Genomic DNA, 22,151 nt, shown 5'->3' on the forward strand with positions numbered 1-22,151 from the left:
ATTACTTTTTTTTGTTGCTGCTATATTTAAAAATATAGCAAAAGCATACAGGGGCTATTCAAATAATACCTGACATACTTAGATAAGGTGGGGTGTTTAAAAGTGTTACGAAATATCAGATGGAAGAGAGGGTGGTTAGCCACAGTGTGACATGACAAAATTTTTAAATTTTAAATTATAGCACAGCGGAATAGTAAACCTTTAGCATAAAAGTACAAATTCAAAGATATATTTGTTTAAAAAAAATGTCATGTCACAAAGAGGGCGGAGAGAGATTGTTTAAAGTGTTACATATACAAAGTAGGGAGTTTAAAAACAGCAAAAAAGTGTCTCGTATTATTTGAATAGCCCCATATAACATATACATACAATTACTTTTAAAAGTAATAGCATATATAGCATAAACATTAGTTTATTTGAAACTATTTATAAACAAAATTTCTGTTGTCAGAAATATAAGAAAAATTTTGAAAACATAAACAAAAGTTCAGCAACTTTTCCATAACATATTATGAAAAATACATTATTATATTTTTCATAATACGTTATGGAAAAGTTGTGTTTTTCATAGTATGTTTATTGTTAATAAAAGTTGTATTTTTCATAATATGTTATATACTAGACTAATACATTATCGACTAGACTAATACATTATTGTATTAGTCTAGTCGATATAAATCTACATTCGTAACTTCAATGCGTACAGTTTCAATTGTATTAGTTAATAAAAGTTTGAATTTGAATTATAATCTACTTGTTTTTTGTAAGTTTTTTTCAGTGATATTTCAGATTGAGAATTTGTTGTACCATTTTTGCACGAATAAAAATATGATTCTTACATTTGATGGAAAGAGTAGGGGAGAGTGGGGAGAAATGGTCCACCATTTTTACTTTTTTACTCAAAGTTACATAAAAACATAAATAACAACAACTCAGCGATATTTGATATATTTCTCAAAAGAGTAACCATTAATTTCAAAAAATAGTCTATAAGAAAAATAAAATTATCATACATAAGAAAAAATAAAAAATAAAAGACACCACCCCAATATGGTAGAAATGGACCACCTGTGGGGAGAAATGGACCGACTTTGAAAAATGTGTTGATATTGAATTTATTGAACGCTGTAGCCCGTGCCAGTGATGTGGCTTCTGGCTTTCTGAGTGAAAGTTCTGGATGGTGTCTCATAAATCCAAATAGCCACTCTCTTCCGGCCATTGAATTGGTGATCCATGATGCAGGGCATTTTATGTCATTCACTGTAGCCATTTCAAGGGCAAGAACACAAACATTTTTTGTTGTTAGGCCATAAAATATATTTGAGCACCTGACCAGATATGGTGCTAAACAATTTTCTTGCTCTGAAGTTAATATCAGGCTGTGCTGAATGTTGGGACACAGGCTAGTTTGTTTACTTTTTGCCTTTTTAATACTGTTATTCGGTGTTAATCGGGCAACGTTAAATTCTTTTGCGGCTTGTCGAACTGTCATGCCCTTCTCAACAGCAGTTACAGCATCTATCATAACTGACTCTGGCACTGTGTCTTTGTCAGTTTTCCTTATGTAAACTCGAGGCATTATTACCTGGAAAAAGAAAAAAAAATATTTGTCATTAACTATGTCTTGACTTTTAAAAATCTAGATTAGTTCTAGAGCTAGATCTACTTAAAAAAGAACCAGCATTAACAATTAACAGATTTATTTCAGTAAAGATTAGACATACATCTATACAGATTCAAAATGCTAATTATAAGCATATCATCCCTATAGAAATCTACTGCCAATCATGAATCAAATGAATGGGGAGAAACGGACCTCTTGTGGACTATTTCTCCCCACTGGACCTGAATTGGTTAAAACACTATAAAACTATTATTTATTGAATTTGTAAGATAAAATTTAAAAATTATTATCAAGAAATGTTGGTTTTACAATAATACAAACTTAACTTGAATTCTGATGTAGATCCAATGAAATATAGACGTGCAAATTGGTTAAGAAAATACTTGTTTTGTGACTGAAAAATTTCCGTATGTAAATAAAAAACGTGCATAAGAATTAAGGAAAAGGAAATGGTTTTTTAAAAAAATCTCATGTTACTGAAATTTTTTTATTATGGTCCAAAACAATATGGTCCACTAGTTTTAAAAATAGCCGGGGGTGTCCATTTCTTCCGACTGTCCATTTCTCCCCTCTCTCCCCTAAAGTTAATTCTGTGAATAAGGTACGTACAGTATAAAAATGTTTGACTCATTGACAGAGCAAGTATTGATTAAATCACTACAACAAGTATTGTAGTAGTTTTCAAGACACCAAATACACTACAATCTAATAGCTACAACCAGTGTGAACAATATGCTGTCATCTCAAGAATTGTAATACTATTTTCAACAGCAACAGATAATAACTCTAGTGAATTGTGAAAAGCGCTATCAATCCATTTGGACTAACTGGTGGATCAAGGAACTTTTTATGGAATTTCTGCTCTTTGCAATAACAAACAACAAGAATGAGAATTTATACAGAAATACAAAATAAAAGATCTACCAAAACAATTTAAACTATTACAGAATATGTTTATTTTTTGCAAATAGCAATATTATTTACCAAGAAATTAGGCTTTGAAAAACAATGCTCTTTTTTTTAATAATTTAAATTATCCATATTGTTAATACCTTTGGGTAATTGAAATCATCGAAAACATAGAATCATGATTTAAAGTAAGTTTAATATTTAGGATATAATACTTTTTTACTTCAATAGCCTGGTTACTCAGAGATAATTTTAGCATTATTGTATTTTGAAATAGCCTTGTTCTCATTTATAAATTAAAAAAAAAAATCGATATTTGAAAAACTAATGAATTAATTACATATTTTTGTGAATATTGTATCTATATTAGCACACATATTTTCTCTCTCTCTCACAGAGAGTGTGAGAGAGAGAGAGAGAGACTATCTCTCTCTCTCTTTATGCTAGTTATGCAAGTTAAAGTATATACTTCAATAACATTATTGTATATATTTTGGTATAGTATAGTATAGATACAACCCAGTGGACACGGTACGTTTTTAAAACGTATTTTAGACGTTTTTATAAGGTTTAAACTTAATAAAAACATCCAAAGAAGGTTTTAAAAGCGTACTGTGCTCACTGAGAAGCATAAGTTAAAATAGTATGGATACATCAAATAGTTTTGAAGTATGACGATAACTAGTTATTAACTTAACTTATTTAATAAGTTATTGGCATACTAGAAAACTATATGATATATCCGTACTATGGTCGCTCTCCTTGTTTTAGCTAGGCTATGAGAGAGTGAACTATCAATTATATAGATCGTATGTATATTTTTTTAACCTTAAATTTAAAGTGAAAACAAGTTTTATAAAACAAGTTTATGTAGTACATCTAAATTTTTGGTAAACATATTGCTATTGTTGTTGTTAAAAAAAATTATAGTTGTATTATTTAAATAAATAACTGAACGTATAGCAGTATAAAATTAATATAAAATTATATTTTATTGGCAATAACATACAAAATCTGAAATCTTTTGCAATAATATTAACGCCATTTTTCAATATTATAAGACAATTTATAGTTACGCCAAACTTAAGTCAGAAAATAGCAGACGTAACTATTCTTGCGTAAAGTTTGCTGAGCATTTTTCGGAAAATATTGTAAATACCGTTTTTTATTCTTTTTGCGTAAGTAATAACTTACATCAAAACTTAAGTTTTGGTTACAACTTACATCAAAACTTAGGTTTTGGTTCTGAATATGACTTTGCGTGACTTTGAACTTAAGCAAAACTTACGCAAACTTTACGCGAATTTTGGACTTACGAAAGGGTTGTGAATCCGCACCCTAATGCGCAACCTTAACTTTACGCAAACGCTGCGAAAAAGTAGTGAATACCAAATAGTTACGCAAAAAATATTTTGCGTAATTTTTTCGTAACTTTTGCTCTGCTAAAATTTAAGGCAAATATTTTATAACTATTTGTATAAAGGAAGTAGTTAGTATTACTAATTTTTTTTTTATTAAGACACACAGGGCAATGTGACCAAACAGTGAAATTTCTTTTTTAATGACAGGGCTTAATTTTACTTACAATTTTGTTGTTGTTGTTGTTGCTATATTTAAAAATGTAGCAAAACCATATAGGGGCTATTCAAATAATACGTGACATTCTTATATGGGGTGGAGGTGTTTGAAAGTGTCACCAAATATCACATGGGAGAGGGGATGGTTAGCCACTGTGTGACATGACAAAATTTTTAAAATTTAAATTCTAATCACAGCGGAATAGTAAACCTTTAGCATAAAAGTACAAACTCAAAGATATATTTGTTGAAAAGTAATGTCACGTTTCAAATAAGGCAGGGAGAGGTTGTTTAAAATGTTACATATACAAAGAAAGGAGTCCAAAAACAGCAAAAAAGTGTTTGGTTGTATTTGAATTGTCCCATATAGCATATACATGCAATTACTTTTAAAAGTGATAGATATATAGCATAAATATTTTTTCAATCTATTTTGAGTATCTATTAGTAAAATAATCAAAATAATTAATAATTGGATTAAAAATGGAACAAATAGGAGTCGGTTGGTTTTTTAAATGAGATATCGATTATTAACAAAATGCTACACATCTATTATTTTTAATATAAATATTACAAGCACTCATTAAGAAATAATTCGGCATATTTATTAAAATTCAAAAGGGTAATATAAATTGCATTATCCTGGGCTTATATAAGATAATTATTCGGCATTCGTATGATGCCATCAGCGAATGCCCATTAGTTTTATTCAACCCTAACTCTAAACTTGCAGCAAACCTTATTTGTAAACATTACTGGCTAAATAAACTAGCTAAAATATGCAGAAAACTAGCATTTGAAAGAACTTTTTTTTCTATTTTTAATATAAAAAGAAAAAGAAAAACAACATGAAATTGATATTTTGAGGCATTTTTTTGGCGCCCATACCGGTCCTATAGTACCAAAAAAGGTCTGGGTTTACCCCTGATCAGATCATGCAACTTATCTTGCATTGCTCCAGGAAGTTAAAACAAAGTACTTTAGTTAAGCATAAAATTTCACGTTCATAAAATAATGGAAGTGCTAAACTAAAGTGTTTTTTTTTTAACTTCTTGTTATCATTCTTACCTCTCATACCCTAAGGTATAAGAAAACATCATGATAATTGTTAATTTTTCTTTTCAGTGGTCTTGTTTTATCATATAATTGACTTGAATCAAAAACACTTTTATTTGCAATAGGGAACGACAGTTTCATCAAATAAAAAAATTGCTTCAATAAATTCAAGAAATACATTTGATTGCATTCTAATATATTTGAAACTATTTATAAACAAAATTTCTACTGTCAGAAATACAAGGAACATTTTGAAAACATAAGCAAAAGTTCAACAACTTTTCCATAACATACTATGAAAAATACAATGTATTTTTCATAATATGTAATAGAAAATGTTTCAATTGTATTAATTAATAAAAGTTGAGTTTGAATTAAACCCACTTATTTTTTGTAATTTTTTTTTTTTGAGAATTTATGGTACCATACTTGCACGAATAAAAACACGATTTTTATATTTGATGGATAGCATAAAGTCAATTCTGTGAATCAGGTACATGCAGTGTAAAAAAGTTTGACTCTTTGACAGAGCAAGTATTGATTAAATCATAACAACAAGTATTGTAGTAGGTTTTCAAGACACCAAATACAGTATAATCTAATAGCTACAACCAGTGTGAACAATATGCTTTTATCTCAAGAGTTGTAATACTATTTTCAACAGCAACAGATAATAATTCTACTGAATTGTGAAAAGCACTATCACTCCATTTGGACTAACTGGTGGATCAAGGAACTTTTTATGGAATTTCTGCTCTTTGCAATAACAAACTACACCAATGAGATTTCATATAGATATACAAAAAAAAAAAGATCTACCAAAATAATTTAAACTATAACAGAATATGTTGATTATTTGCAAATAACAATATTATTTACCAAGAAATTAGGCTTTAAAAAACAATTTTAAAGCCTAATTTTTTTAGTAATTTAAATTATCCATAGATATTAATATCTCCTGATAATTGAAAAAATAAACAGAGCATTATTATTCAAAATAATCTTAATATTGTTATACCTTTAATACCTTTGAATAATTAAAATTATCAAAAAACATAGCATCATTATTCAAAGTAAGTTTAATATTTAGTTTATAATACTTTTTTACTTCAATAGCCTGATTACTCAGAGATAATTTTTGCATTATTGTATTTTGAAATAGTCTTGTTCTCATTTATAAATGAAAAAAATAAATAAATATTTGAAAAACTAATTAATTGATTACATATTTTTGTGAATATTGTATCTATATTAGGACAAATATTTTCTCTCTCACACAGAGAGAGTGAGAGAGTGAGTCTCTCTCTCTTTATGCTAGTTATGCAAGTTAAAGTATATACTTCAATAATATTATTGTATATATTTTTGTATAATTTAGTATAGATAGTATAGTATAGATACAACCATAAGTTAATATAGTATGGATACATCATTATGATGTATCCTTTATCCTTGTGATGCATCATTATGATGTATCATTATGATATGATGATCATATAGCATTGATGTATGACAATAACTAGTTATTAAGTTAATTTATTTAATAAGTTATTGGCATACTGCAAAACTATATGATATATCCGTACTATGGTCCCTCTCCTTGTTTTAGCTAGGCTATGAGAGAGTGAACCATCCATTATATAGATTGTGTGTATATTTTTTTAACCTTAAACATAAGGTGAAAACAAGTTTTATAAAACAAGTTTATGTAGTACATCTAAATTTTTGGTAAATATACTGCCATTGTTGTTGTTGTTAAAAAAAAAAAACTATTGTTGTATTATTTAAATAAATAACTTAACGTATAGCAGTATAAAATTAAGATAAAATTATATTTTATTGGCAATAACAAACAAAATCTGAAATCTTTTATAATAATAAAAACGCCATTTTTAAATATTATTAGATGATTTAAAGTTACGCCAAACTTAAGTCAAAAAATAGCAGACGTAACTTTTCCTGCGTAAAGTTTGCTGAGCACTTTTTAGGAAAATGTTGTGAATACTGTTTTTTTGACTTTTTGCGTAAGTAATAACTTACGTAAAAACTTAAGAATTTCGTAAGTTTTTGTTTATGCAAGGTTTGTGAATACCACTTAGCGTAACTTTGAACTTAAGCAAAACTTACGCAAACTTTACGCAAATTTTGGACTTACGAAAGTGTTGTGAATCCGCACCCAGAGGTTTCTGCAATGTCATGATTGCACAATAAATTCTTTTTATACTTTTAATGACATTATCAGTCAGATTGAATCAATCAATTGATCAATCAGTTGGAAACGGTAGTGTGTGGAAAAACTATTTTGGAACTTTAGATAAAAATAATTGAAAAAATTGTTAAAAGAACTTAGAAGAGCATGTTTTCATTGAAGAAATGAAAAAAAGAAAATGTAACTATTAATGAAGAATTAGAAAAAAAAGAAAAGAAAGAATTACATAATTATATAAAAAATCAAAATATAAATAATCACCAATTGCATTTGCTTTAAATTATATCATTTCAAGATTGCTAAATAATTGCAATCACTTAATTTGCCTCTTGCCTATAGAAAAACAAACTACATAAGTTTGGCAGACTGAATTTTGAAAGCAAGTTCATTCACTTTTGACGTCTAATTAAAATCTATATTTATTTAAGAGTTATTAGACTTTTATTTAGTTTTTAACTAAAAATATTATATTAGGTATTGATTTATTGTTTATTTATAATAAAAGCAATGGAACATTTTAGTTTTTTGAGATATCGTTAAAAACACTAAAGTGGCTTTCTTGGGCATCACTTTAAAAAAAAAAAAGCGTAGCGTCTAAGGAATAAAAAAATTTGTGTAAGGTGCAAATAAAAACCAAAAATTAAAATTTTTCAAATGATAAAAAAACCTTGAAGAAATATATTTGAAAAACAAACAAAAAATGTTTATTTTCCTTCACAGTCATTATATTAAAAATAAGTTTATGATAAAAATAACAAAAATACTATTTTTTTTTTAATAAATAATTTCAAAGCTATATTTAAAAAATCAGTTGTGTCAATTTTATTTAACAAATGAAAGTGTACACTTTGCACAGATAATATTTTATAAAGTTAAATATAAAGTTCTAGTGAAAAATTATAGTTACAGCTTATATTTAATAAAGTCTAATAATATTTATAAAGATATCATTTTATAAAGTCTGCATCTATCACAAGAAATTGTTAGATTTACACTCAACAACATTTAAATTCAATTTAACTATTACCTAAAATCTTGTATCTAAAAAGTCTAATAACTCTTAAATAAATATAGATTTTAATTAGACGTCAAAAGTGAATGAACTTGCTTTCAAAATTCAGTCTGCCAAACTTATGTAGTTTGTTTTTCTATAGGCAAGAGGCAAATTAAGGGATTGCAATTATTTAGCAATCTTGAAATGATATAATTTAAAGCAAATGCAATTGGTGATTATTTATATTTTATCTAAACTATTAACTAAAATTAATTGAAGAGTTGAAAAACATTTATACCTGTTTAGATATTTCTATAAAAGGAATGCGAAGAATAGTTTGTAATAGCACTAAGTGTAATGTACTGTTAAATGCAAGTTGTTTGCTAGATTCAACGCAACATTTTCTCCTTTTTGCACTAGATATATAATCCTCTTGTAAAGTCTACATAAAATATATAAAATATACTTGAAAACTTCATTCATTTTCCTTCTGCATTCTTGTAAAGAATGAAATATAATTAAAAATGTCAAATAAAGCATAAAGAAAAGTAGATGAATAAAAGTTTTGCTTAAAAGGGTCTCATAAAGTATAGCATAAGATTTGTAAGTCTTTTAACAAATTGTTTACAACTGCTCAAACTCAAAAATATAAATTCTGATAAAAATCTTACAAATGAACTTGAAAAATTATTTAATTCATTTATATTTTGCAGTAGTTTTTCATTTAGTTGACAGCAGTAGTCTACAGAATATGCAAGTGAACTTTTATCATCTTGCTCTGATTTAAATTTTGATGGAAGAAGTTTAAGCAGATAAAATTTTTCTATTATTTCTTTTTCTTTTGACTCCAGATCAATTTGTAAACAAATTAACTAAAAAATAAATAAAACATAATGTAAGATTAAAACACCAATAAAAAATAAATCAAATGACTATATTTAAAGAACAAAATTTTTTAATATAAAATACAGTTGAACCAAAAAATATTTATTATTTTTTATTTCAGCCATCACTATTATTATAACATTTTTTTCTTTGGTATTAACACTATTTTTTATTAAATTAAAATTATAAATATTAATTCATCACACGATGAAGCTTATTGTTTTATTTATGACTTTCAACTTTTTATAAAATATAAATAACAATAAGTTGATGTTTAAAGAACACTAATTCAACTATTCAACCAAAGAATACCAATTTAACCATTTAACAAAAGAACAACACTTTAACCTTTTAACAAAAGAACACAGATTCAACCATTTAACAAAATAACACAGGTTTCCAATGGTAATAAAACAAAAATATTTTTAAAACCTAAAAAACTAAGAAATATTAAATTATAACATAATTTAAGAAATATAACCAACTTCAACTATTGATAAAGTTTTTAAGCAAAGATTCAAAAAAGTTTGGGTACAAATTCTTCTGGATTTATTACAAAGAAGTGTTAGTTGGTGGTATTTTAGTGGCAGAAAAATGGTCACCAAGTCGAGTGAATGAGAAAGTAATGGGTCATGATAAAGTTTCAGCAATGTAAAACAGGTTAGACAAGAAAAGAAGAAAAATATTTTTACAATGTTCTTGGTCAGCCTCTCATTTGGGAAAAAAATGTAGTATGTGGAGACAAAGCATGATGGAGCGACCACTGATAGCTTTGAAGGAGTACACGGTGGAAGGAGTTTAGCCTAAATGTTATTGAAGAAAAAATATTGCTAGAACTGACAGTCTGTAATACATGGTTGGAAAGAAGAAAAAAAAAGTAACTTATGAGTTAGGGGGTTTTAAGACACAAGTGTACTTTATTGGAAGAAACATAACTTATCATAATTTATCATAAGTAACATAACTTATCATAAGTAACATAAGAGGAATACACAATAAAGCTTGTTTTAAAAAACATAAGTTAGTATTTGCAACAACAAAAAAAGAGGAGATCTTTGTGAGTTAGTGCAGACTTTACAAAATGAAGGAAGATGAAATACATAAGCATTTTGTAAAGGAAATTCAAACAAGAGCAGAAATTAGTCAGAAAGTATACAGAATGTGAGAGAATATCAGAAAGAAATGTGGAAAGTATACAGAAAGTGAGAAAATATCAGTAAGAAATGTGGAAAGTATACAGAAAGTGAGAAAATATCAGAAATAAATGTATAGAATATATGAATAGAATATGTATATAAATATAGAAATGTTGAAAGTATACAGAAAAAGATTAGGCATTATACAAGTATCTGATAAAATATGTGGAAGAAGAAACAATCCTCAGAGACACAAAGAATCATTGTAATTGAATACAAAGGCAGGTAAAATTGTAGAAATGAGGAAATATCATAAAATACAGAGCAAAAAGTATAAATTGTAAAGCAAAAGATTATGAAATGGAATGTTGATAAAGAGATGGAAAAATACTTACAAATAAAGTTTGAGTAAAAACAAAATGGATAGCTTATTTTGAAAAAATTATAAATGAAGAATTTAATTAAAATAAAGGTTTACCTGCAGTGAATAAGATTAGTGGACCAGCAGAACTGATAACCTATAATGAAGTAAAACCAGCTATTAAGAAATTCAGTGAAGCAAAATGTCTTTTTGAGTATTGGTTGAAATATCAAAGGCTTTAGAAAACGCCGGTGTTCAGTGGTCGACAGATTTTTGTAATGCAATCGTATGGTAAGGAAAAAATTCAAATAATTGAAATAAAGCTTGGATGGCTAAGATTTATAAAAGACACATACACACAATAAAATATGGTTAATAACAACAAATAAAATTGATAATGAGGATGATGAGGAGGAGGATGATAACAAAAGCAGTTTCAAACCTCTCACTTTTAGATTTTTAATTTTATTCCTCAATTTACAAAACCATTTAAATTCAAAATTCTGTATACACATACCTATTTATATAAATTTTCTGAATCTTTAAAAAAAAATTTAATTTTTAAAAAGAAGAATTTAGGTTCAAGTTGTCTGTAATTATAAAAAATTTTAATGTGAACAAAATATTACACAACTTACAACATTTACCAGAACAAGATTTTGAAGTGTTTTGTTTTTTAAAGCTTGTACTGGTAAATATTGTAAGTTGTGTAATACCTTATTTAAATGAAAATCTTTTAACTACAGATTTTTTGCATAGATTAGATATTATTTGCATAATTAGATATTATTTGCATAGGTTAGATATTATTTGCATGATTAGATATTATTTGCATAGGTTAGATATTATTTGCATAGATTACATATTATTTGCATAGATTAGATATTATTTGAAAGTATTTAACACGTTGCAATAACCAAGGCAAACAAAAGAAGCTACCAATCAAACTTCTGATATCAAACAGACAAAATTGTTTTAAGGAAGTAACAAACATTTGTATGGTAATGCTTTCTATGGTAATGCTTTCTAGACTTTTGTCTCTATTCTCTATTGATAGAGCAAATTATGTTTTGAAATCATAGAAACATAATAAAAAATATTGCAATAACTAAATTTGTATTAGGTATTTGTGTAGCTCCGATGAGCAGCTATCTAAATAACTGTAAGTTTCTTATGTTAATTATTATTAAACCCTGTTATGTAAATTATTATTAAATTATATATTAAATCTTTTTTTTGATAATTTGTAAAAACTATATGACTTTTATTACTTACTAAGACAAAGTCAGGATAATTTTTAAATTTGAAGAATAAACGATATGGTGGTAGTTTTGATAAAATACCAACTGAAGGGTTTGATAATGGTAACTGGTAAAAAGGGAGAACTGGTAAAGACAAAACAGATCCACGGCACCTCTCTAAGTACAGAGAACATCTAAAAAAATTTAAAAATACAATTTACAATCATACTTATGAGAAGATTGTCAAAAAAAAAATTAAACACTCCATAAAATCCACAAAACAAAAAAAACAACAAAAAAAAATTTTAAAAACGAAATTGTGTAAACCTGGCACAAAATAATAGTAAATATACAAAAAAATTTTGCATCTGGTACTAAATAATAGTGTTTATAAATTAACAAAAATGAGCCATTAAAGCACATTATTATCACATTAAAATACAATATTATCAAGTCCAGATAATTCAAAAAAAGGTTCATATTCATTCACAAACCAATATTCAAATAGTGATATGAAATACTATACAAACCAATATTCAAGTGGTGATATGAAAAACTAACATTGAATTTATTTTTTTTAAGATTTTTTTATTTTTATTTGTTTGAGTGTGTGGGTGTGCATTGGGGGTGTGGGTGGATTTAAGAGAGTTTTTTAATATAAACACTTATAAAAAAATTTATATTGTATTTTGCTACAGAGCAAATCAACAATAAAACTCAACAAAAAAATCACTAACTTAGAGTACTATTGAACTGTGGGTAAAAAATGAACCCCTAGGAAACCAAAAAAAAAAATCATTAATACCTAACTTTGTGGAAGTCTTGTGCAAACAAACTAAAATTTGTCCAAAGTGTATTTTGAAGTTGTTTTATATGTGAATTTGAAACTAAAAATAGAAAGAAAAAAATTAGAACCAGTTTTCATAAGCAAATAATTTTTAAAAATGAAATATTACTGCTACCTTTTTCACTAATATTAAACATCCCAGTCCGAAAGTCAACATTTATAGTTAGTTGCTCAGAAGTAGAACAATTAGGGTATGGTTGCAACCGCAAAAACGGAACTTCTTCATTTATATAAGAATTAGTTTTAAAGTATGCATCTTTAACTAACTCGTCTCTTAGTTTAAGTAATCTTTGATAAGAAAATTTTTTTAATGAAGCAAAATAGATGTTTTCAATAGAAAAACAACCAATGGAGAGTAGTTTTCCTTCAATGCGATCTTTTTCACTGCACAAAGGCGGATTATGACTCAAGACTAACAAATTTTGATTCCCATTTGGTACTTGGATGATTATTTGAGGACATACTCTTGATTCTACATTTTCAAAAACTTAAACATTATTTCTCTCCTTATAAATAAAGTTTAAAAGAAGAAGTTTAAAAAATTATGTTTACCACTTTGCTGTATTTGAGTGAGATTTAATCTGGATAAATAAATAAAAGAAAATAGATAAGTTTCTAGTTTAAAATCTAAACTTTCTCTTTTATCAGAATCATACTAAATATAATATAAGATAAAAAAAAATAAGATAAAAATATAAGATAAAAAAAAAATAAGATAAAAATATAAGATAAAAAAAAAAGATCTAAAATGATTTAGAATTAAACATCGAAACAAAACAAGTTTAAACTGACCTGCAATAAGAAATGACAAGAATTTTTCCCGGCACATATTCATGAATATGTACGCAATCTCCCCAACGCTCTGATATCAATCTTTTACACTGAAATTTTTAAAAAATGAAGTTAAAAAAAATACTAATAATATTTTGATTTGAACGTTCTTAATAATAAAAAAAAAGTAACACACAGTCACCTGTGTGTGAAAAACCTCCAACTGAAGTGATAAACAGAAATGATCTTTGGTAAAATTAAAGAAAATCATTATTCATATTATTTACCAATTTATACCTTGCTTTTTTTACCAATCTATACATATACCATTAAATTTTTTTAAATTGTCATTTAAGACAGCTTTAATATGTAGGTAAAGTGAATAAGGTGAGAGGATATGTTTGTGCCCAACTTTAACCTGTAAAAATGTGCATGTGTGTCTGTACATTAAAATTGGGTATCCAAGAAAAAATAAAAAACAATATTAATATTAAATATTTTACATCAATACCTAACCCATAGTACAAAAATATTTGAATTCATTTTATATCATTTTTTAAATAAATGAATTTGAATAAAATAAATTCTATTTTTACAAATAACTAATAATAATAAAGACAAAGCTAAATTGTTTGCTAAAAACTTTTCATCAATATCATCTCTTGATTCCACTAGTTGCATTCTACCTGATATTGCCAACAAACAGGTTGATCCATTGCTTGACATTTGTGTCACTCCAGGTTCTGTATCTAAAGTGATTTCCTGCCTAGATTCTTCTACAGCTTGTGGCCCAGACAACATACCTGTCATTGTCTTGCAGAAGTGTTCTCCAGAGCTATCGTCTATACTCTCAAAACTATTCAACAAGTGTTTAACAGAGTCTTGTTTTCCAGCCTGCTGGAAAACGGCATCTGTTATCCATATCTTCAAAAATTCTAGAGAGCGATTTGATTCGTCTAACTACCGTCCCATTAGTCTTCTTCCTATCATAAGCAAGGTTTTTGAATCTTTAATTAACAAACACTTAATTTCTCATCTTGAATCTAATAACTTACTTTCTGACCATCAATATGGATTTCGATCTTCTCGTTCTACAGCTGATTTGCTAACAGTAATAACTGATAGGCTTTATCGTGCATTAGATAAAGGTGGAGAGGTTAAGGCCATCGCTCTTGACATTTTAAAAGCTTTTGATAAAGTTTGGCATGCTTCCTTTTTAATCATAGTATAAAAGTTGTCCTTTATGGACAAGGTTCTATCCTTGGCCCTATACTCTTTTTTAATTTACATTAACGATCTTCCAGATATTCTCACATCTAAGGTGGAATTGTTTGCTGATGATACTATCATTTACTCTTGACGAGATAAGAAACCAACACTCTCTGATTGCTTGGAGGGGGCATGTGAGCTTGAAAAGGATCTCACTTCCGCTACAGCATGGGGTTCACAGTGGCTAGTGAACTTCAATACAGATAAAACTCAATTTTTTTCAGCCAATCGTTATCACAATAATTTAGATCTTCCTATATTTATGAACGTTGATGTACTCGATGAGTCATCTACTCTTCATCTTCTAGGATTAACTCTTACTTCCAATCTTTCTTGGAAACCATATATCAAATCAGTTTCAAAATTAGCATCTGCTAAGGTTGCATCTCTATATCGAGCTCGACACTTTCTTACTTCGGATTCTAATCTCTATCTTTATAAATCTCAAATCCGGCCATGTATGGAATACTGTTACCATATCTGGGGCGGATCTTCTAATGATGTCCTTTCTCTTTTAGACAAAGTGCAAAAACACATTGTAATCATAGTTTGGACCTGTTCTTGCAGCCAACCTCCAACCATTATAACATCGTCGTAATGTTGCTTCTCTTTTCTACAAATACTATAATGGGCACTGCTCTAAAGAGCTAGTGTCTCTTGTAATGTGCCATCTACTAAAATTCATTCTCATGTTACTCGCCCTTCAATTAAATTTCATCCTTTTTCTGTGACTGTTCCAAAAACGCTTATTCATCTAGTTTTTTTCCTCGAACATCAGCGCTTTGGAATTCACTTCCTTTATCTTGCTTTCCTAATTCATATAATTTGCAATCCTTTAAGTCGTCTGTCAATCGTTATCTTGCTCTACAATCTTCATTTTTTCTTATCCAGTAACTTCCAACTTTAACTAGTGGTTGCTTGCAGCCTTGTTGGAAGCGAAGATGTTTCTTTTAAAAAAAAACAATTATTGGAATAGTATGTAATCATTTGTAATCATTTTTCTGATTGCTTTAAAAAATACTAATATTTTTATATTTTTGTGTTTGATAAAATATATTGTGAAGTTTAAAAATAGATAAAATATATTGTAGAGTTTAATATAGAAATTAACTGCAACATATTGAGTAAAGATCAGAAGTTCATGTTGGATACAAATACTGCTATTAAATCAGATAAATATTCATCTGTTTGTGAACACAGCACACTTTCAAACTCAAAGTCGTAAGCAACTACAAACAGAGTTCTACTATGGTATCCTAGAATTTGACACTCAACAGAGGAACACAAAATCATAAGTCATATGACGCTGTATGGTTCGACATATAAGTCATATGACTCTGTACGGTTCCATATATGTCATATAACTCTGTACAACTCCATATATAGGTCATGTGACACTGTAGGATTCTATATATAAGTCATATAACTTATATATGGAACCGTACAGTGTCACATGATTGGAACTACCATCCTTTCATTAACACTATTGCTGCAAAGAACCCTTAAGAAAAAGACTTCGTCATAGATCCAACCATGTAAAACAGTGGCTGCCACATCCAAGCATCAAATAACTTGTAGAGCTTACAAAAGAGGCAAATCACATTTCTACTAACAGAAAGCAATGAAAAGTAAAATATTATATTTCTTTAAAAAGATTTGATTTTAAACAATCAAAAAAATGATTTTTTAATACAAAAATAATTTTTTATTTCATTTATTTACAATTGAAATTACTTTTTTTGATTTAAAAGTCCTTATCTACTTATTACAAAATTTATTTATATAACATATTTACCTATTAAACTTTTTATGTTTTTATTCAATTTAATTTCAATCCTGCTGTTAGTTTTTTAGAATCATAAAAAATACTTAACTAAAAAAAATTCTCAAAAAAACCTAAAAAAATCATTACAAATGCAATACCCATTTATGTTTTCTAAAATAAACATGAAAAGATACGTAGAGTATTGTAAAGATCCACAAGTGGATTGTCTTCTATCATAAGGCGAGACTGAACAACTTGATGTATATAGTTAATCTAAACAAATTTTTTATGCTCTAATAAAAGTACTTTATATTTATATTTATTCATTTGAATTTAACTGTCATTTGAATTTAACTTTTTGTTCAATTGATGGGTTTTCAGTTGATCTCAAAAAGTGTTCAGTTAATATAAAAAAACAACATTTTATTCAAGATCAACAACATGTGTTTCTTTTTAAATATTAATGATAATAATCATAATAATCATAAATTAAAGTTTTAGAGAACATAATTTAGTAAAAATATTTTATTTAATAAAACGATTACTAAGTTGCAAAAATACTTTTTTTTTTGGTTTTAAATTTGAGAAAGTTAAAAATTAAAGCAAAGTAACATTAATTGCACCATTTATTGTTATTTTCCTCTATAAATATTTCCAAATGCGTATGTCACCTACTGTTATCTTTTATTATAAATATTTATTGACTTTTCTTTACTAAACTAAGTTTGTTTGTTTATGTTATGTGTGTTAGATGCTATGTGTGTTAGTTGTTTGTGTGAAATTTATAATCCTGATGTTTTAAGTTTTATAGAATCTCAAAATTTTCAAAAACTAAATGAAGATCTGACAAAAGTTCTAGATTTATTGATTGTAGACAATAAAAATTGCATTAAAAATGTCATTCATTTACTACCTTTAGACAATGAAAACCAAGGCCATAATGCAATTAAACGGAACTATTTAATTAAAAAAAGTTATAACTTAATTGTTGAATTGAAACATTTCCTTAATATATCTGGAAATTATGTGCAAATCAAAAATTATCTAAATAAATTAGAGAACTTATATTTGCAAATACGAATACTGATGAAGCTTATAATTTTTTTATTGAGCATTAAATTAAAGCATGTAAAGAAAATGTACCATATAAAAGTCCAAAACAAATAAAAAAGAAAAGTTTAATGGCAAAGTAATTAAAACTATTTTTAAATCAAAAATCCAATTATGGTTATTAGCTAGAAGTTTGTGAGAAATGTATATAGAACCAAAAATAATTATAGAAGAATTAAATGCAAATAAATAAGTTATTTAACAAACCACGGTTAACTTTTAATATGGATGTAACTAATTTTCAACTAAAGAAAATTAGTTTCATTCTGGTTAAGCAATGGTAAAAAAAATTAAAACCAATCATGTCAGAAAGACCGCTGAATCTACAAAAACAACCTCAATAACTACCTACTGCAATGTTGAAAAATCAGCAATGTTACTCATAATATTATTATTCATTCGCTAAACAAAAAATTTCATTTCTTGAAAGCTTCTGCATTGGATCTTTGTCCTTAAAATGACTTAATATTATTATGATTAACAACCATCTTAATAAATAAAAAAAACCATATCAACCATTCTTAACTCATCTACAACTTCTTATCTTAACAAGTCATCACCTGCAACCACTAGATACTAAAATCAGTTAAAAACAGTTTTTATTAATTTCTTATTATTTTTATTGCTTAATTCTTTCATATATATATACATATATATATATATATATATATATATATATATATATATATATATATATATATATATATATATATATATATATATATATATATATATATATATATATATATATATACTTCAATTTAAGTTATTATTTGTTGCAGGTATTTATTTATTGCTCAAAAGAGTTTTTTATTATCAAGAGTTGTTTGTTGCTTGGCCTTAGTTAAGTCACTCATATTGATTAACTTCCTTATGATAACCATTGTACATAATGAGTGTTTTTTATAATTTATTACTTTGTTGAATATTAAAATCTTTCCTTACTCAAAAAATTTTTGTTTTTTTGTTTTTATTTTAGATTTATAGTTGACTCGAAATGGAAAAGAAAGTAAAGACTGTGTTTTTGTGTATTTGGATTGATTTACTTATATTTATATTTATTATTTAATCAATATACATTACTCAAAGATAAGTTTTTAGGTATATCTATATTGTAAATGTATATAGGATTATGTAATATAATTATATTATTAAGTGCTTGTTTATACTTTATCAAAATTGTTAGCAATTTTTTTGAAATTGTTCATTACTTTACTAATTTATTATTTATTTGCGTGTTTGCTGTTAAAGTGAGATTTAAATCACTGAAAATTTAATATTTTTTATGTAAATCAAAGCAAACTTGTTTTCAGATAATATTTTCAAAAACATACAATCGACTTTATATCTAAAATATTCGCCAGAAATAATTTTTTTAAATTTTCATTTGAACAGAATATAAACTGCAACATTACTTTTATTTATGGAAACTATCCAGCAGCTGTGTTGCTACATTCTTTCTGTTGTTTAATGGGAAAAACCTCTTCATTTTTAATGGAAGTATCCGTTTATTTACGGAAAATTTTCGACAGCTGCAATGACCAAACCTCCGTTATTTAATGGAAAAAACCCTTTGTATTTTAACGGAAATATCCGTTTATTAACAGAAACTTTTGTTTATACGCAATGGGTTTTTCCATAAAATAACAGGACGTTTGGTTATCGCAGCTGCTAGAACTTTTTCATAAAAAACGCGCTATTTTATTAACAGTGAAGCACAGATATGAAGGCACAAGCACCCCACCAAAGCATTTTGAAGTAGGCATTATAATGAATGCTTAAAAATGCTTCTTCAAAATTGCATGCTTGATTTTTTAGTTTTTCTTCAATCTCATAATATAGTTTTGTTTAATTAACATCTGATAATAATTGAAAATTAAGGCATAGCTGGATCCATGATCCAGACCCAATTACTTGGGTATCCAAACCTATATTTTGGGATTTATATCCAGATTTACTTTATATTTATATTGGGTATTTGATTCCAAGTTGTTTTTTTTACATAAAACTACTTTTTATGTTGATGAATTTGCATAACATAGTTTGTTGAAATGAAAAAGTTGTTGAGATAAGTAAAGGTTTATTGAAATTAAATAGGAATTCAAAATGGTACTGTTAGTACAAATACAGACGGTACATCTGTTAAGGTTAAAAAACGGCCATTTAATTAAATTACTACATCGCATCTGTTGAATGAAATTTGCACCAACTGAACTTTTAGACCAAAATTTTAGATGAAAGACTTATATCAAGCTTTAAAAACAAGAATTTCAAGCATGAGAAATCCTAATTTTATCTTTTTTTATCAAATATCTAAATAAACCAGGTTTTTTATTATTTGATACTTTTGGAGTAAAGCCAAAAAAAAAAGAACAGCAATTATGTTGTTAGCTAAAAAATTTTTACTGACATTTTTGCATCAAACAATAAAGGAAGATAGTTAAAATAATATGATAATAAGTTGAGGGAAAAAAACACATTAAAGTGAACAATATAACAACCACTTAAAATGTGTAAACAAACTAAACAAACTATTAGAAGAAAAAAGTAATGAAAAAATAAATGTATGTATGACAAAATTATAAGTAAAAAAATAAAAAAAATAAGTTTATTTGTATCTTAACAGTTTTAAAGTAAAAAATAAAGAAAATAAACTTGTGCTTGATAAATTTATAAACAAATGATTAGCAGTATGAAAAATCTTTTGAATGACAAAATTGATAAACACTATTGAAAACAAATAAAATAAAAATAATTAAATAAAATTAAATAAATTTGAAATTTGTTATTATAAATATACAACAAATTATTATATAACAAATTATAATTAACAAACATAGGTATGAACAATATAGGTAACAACAATATAGTTTCAAACAATAAAGGTAAAACATTAATAATAAAAAAATTTTCTTTTTAATTCTTTAGAAAAAATATAAAACTTATATACATAATATGAATTTAATATTATAATTGATCAAGACAATATTCAAATTAAATATTTAAACATTATAATATAACAAAACCTGTAATTCATGCACAAGTTCTTGACCATCTAAATAAATTATTCTTTCTTTAAAAAACTTTAATAATAAAAAATAAAAAATATTAGTACTTCTTAGTTTAGTATTGAAATATACAATTATATTTCAATAAAACATTAAATATTTAAGTATAATTAAATAAAATACTATATATACATATATATATATATACAACCCTCGGAATTAGGGTCGGCATTCAGCAATGCCGACCTGCAAGTGTTTGAGGTCGGCAAAAAAATGCTGACCTCGTTTGTATGTTTTATGGTAAGACCTTTGTATCAAATAATTTTTGCCGACTTGATGCCGACCTCTAAAAGATTGAGGTCGGCAAATTATTGCCGACCTCATTTTTCCCAATTCTGAGGGTTGTATATATGCATTTACATATATACACATATATATACACAACATAATATGCATATATATATATATATATATATATATATATATATATATATATATATATATATATATACATATATATATATATATATATATATATATATATATATATATATATATATATATATATATATACATTAAAACAAAAACATTCAGAATGTTTTTAAAAAAAACTAGTTTTTTAGCACAAACGGTAAGTGTTGATATCAAACTATAGGAATATATATATATATATATATATATATATATATATATATATATATATATATATATATATATATATATATATATATATGTATGTTTGTATGTATGTATGTATGTATGTATGTATGTATGTATGTATGTATGTATGTATGTATGTATATATATATATATTTTAAACTTATATGATTAAAACAAAAGAATAAAAGCATACCAAGAAAAACTAACTTTTTTATTTTAGTCGAAGCTTGCCTTCTTGGTTTTATTGTAGGTCAAATAGTCTTCATAATATACGCCACAATCTACAGATTTGATAATTTATTCAAGCGCGTTTTTAATCCTAAGAGTTTTAGTACATGACGCCATTGATTTATTTGTTTAAAAGATGTATACAAACAAAAAAATCAATGATGTCATGTACTAAAACTCATAGGAATAAAATGTGCTTGAATAAATTACCAAGTTTGTAGATTGCGTCGTATATTAAAAAGACTATTTGGCCTACAACAAAACAGAGGAGGTGAACTTTATTTCTTTTTAACATGAACACAACATATCTCAGAGGTTACAACATGTCTCGGAAGTTACAACATGTCTCAGAGGCTACAACATGTCTCGGAGGTTACAACATGTCTTGGATAAATAGTAGTATTGTGTTTTAATTATTATATAAAATTCTAAAATTTTAAAATTTTAAAATAAAATATTTATATATTTTCTCTTAAGGAACCATAATATCTGTTATGACGA

The 22,151-nt window shown here is 26.3% G+C and overlaps 1 protein-coding gene across 1 annotated transcript in view; it reads right to left on the minus strand.

Moving 5' to 3' along the window:
- The window catches only part of LOC100200081 (mediator of RNA polymerase II transcription subunit 14), a 74,366-nt gene that overhangs the window by 37,288 nt on the left and 14,927 nt on the right, over positions 1-22,151 (minus strand). The window contains exons 9-18 of the mRNA XM_065788337.1: positions 20,781-20,809; positions 16,839-16,917; positions 13,813-13,856; positions 13,632-13,720; positions 13,392-13,420; positions 12,955-13,311; positions 12,798-12,879; positions 12,027-12,186; positions 9,041-9,241; positions 8,668-8,811 (exon numbers count right to left, since the gene is read on the minus strand). Coding sequence (XP_065644409.1) covers positions 8,668-8,811; positions 9,041-9,241; positions 12,027-12,186; positions 12,798-12,879; positions 12,955-13,311; positions 13,392-13,420; positions 13,632-13,720; positions 13,813-13,856; positions 16,839-16,917; positions 20,781-20,809 — 1,214 coding nt within the window. The remainder of the gene's footprint in view (positions 1-8,667; positions 8,812-9,040; positions 9,242-12,026; positions 12,187-12,797; positions 12,880-12,954; positions 13,312-13,391; positions 13,421-13,631; positions 13,721-13,812; positions 13,857-16,838; positions 16,918-20,780; positions 20,810-22,151) is intronic.

The sequence above is a fragment of the Hydra vulgaris genome, chromosome 01, assembly GCF_038396675.1.
Source record: "Hydra vulgaris chromosome 01, alternate assembly HydraT2T_AEP".
In the NCBI taxonomy this organism is placed as follows: Eukaryota; Metazoa; Cnidaria; class Hydrozoa; order Anthoathecata; family Hydridae; genus Hydra; species Hydra vulgaris.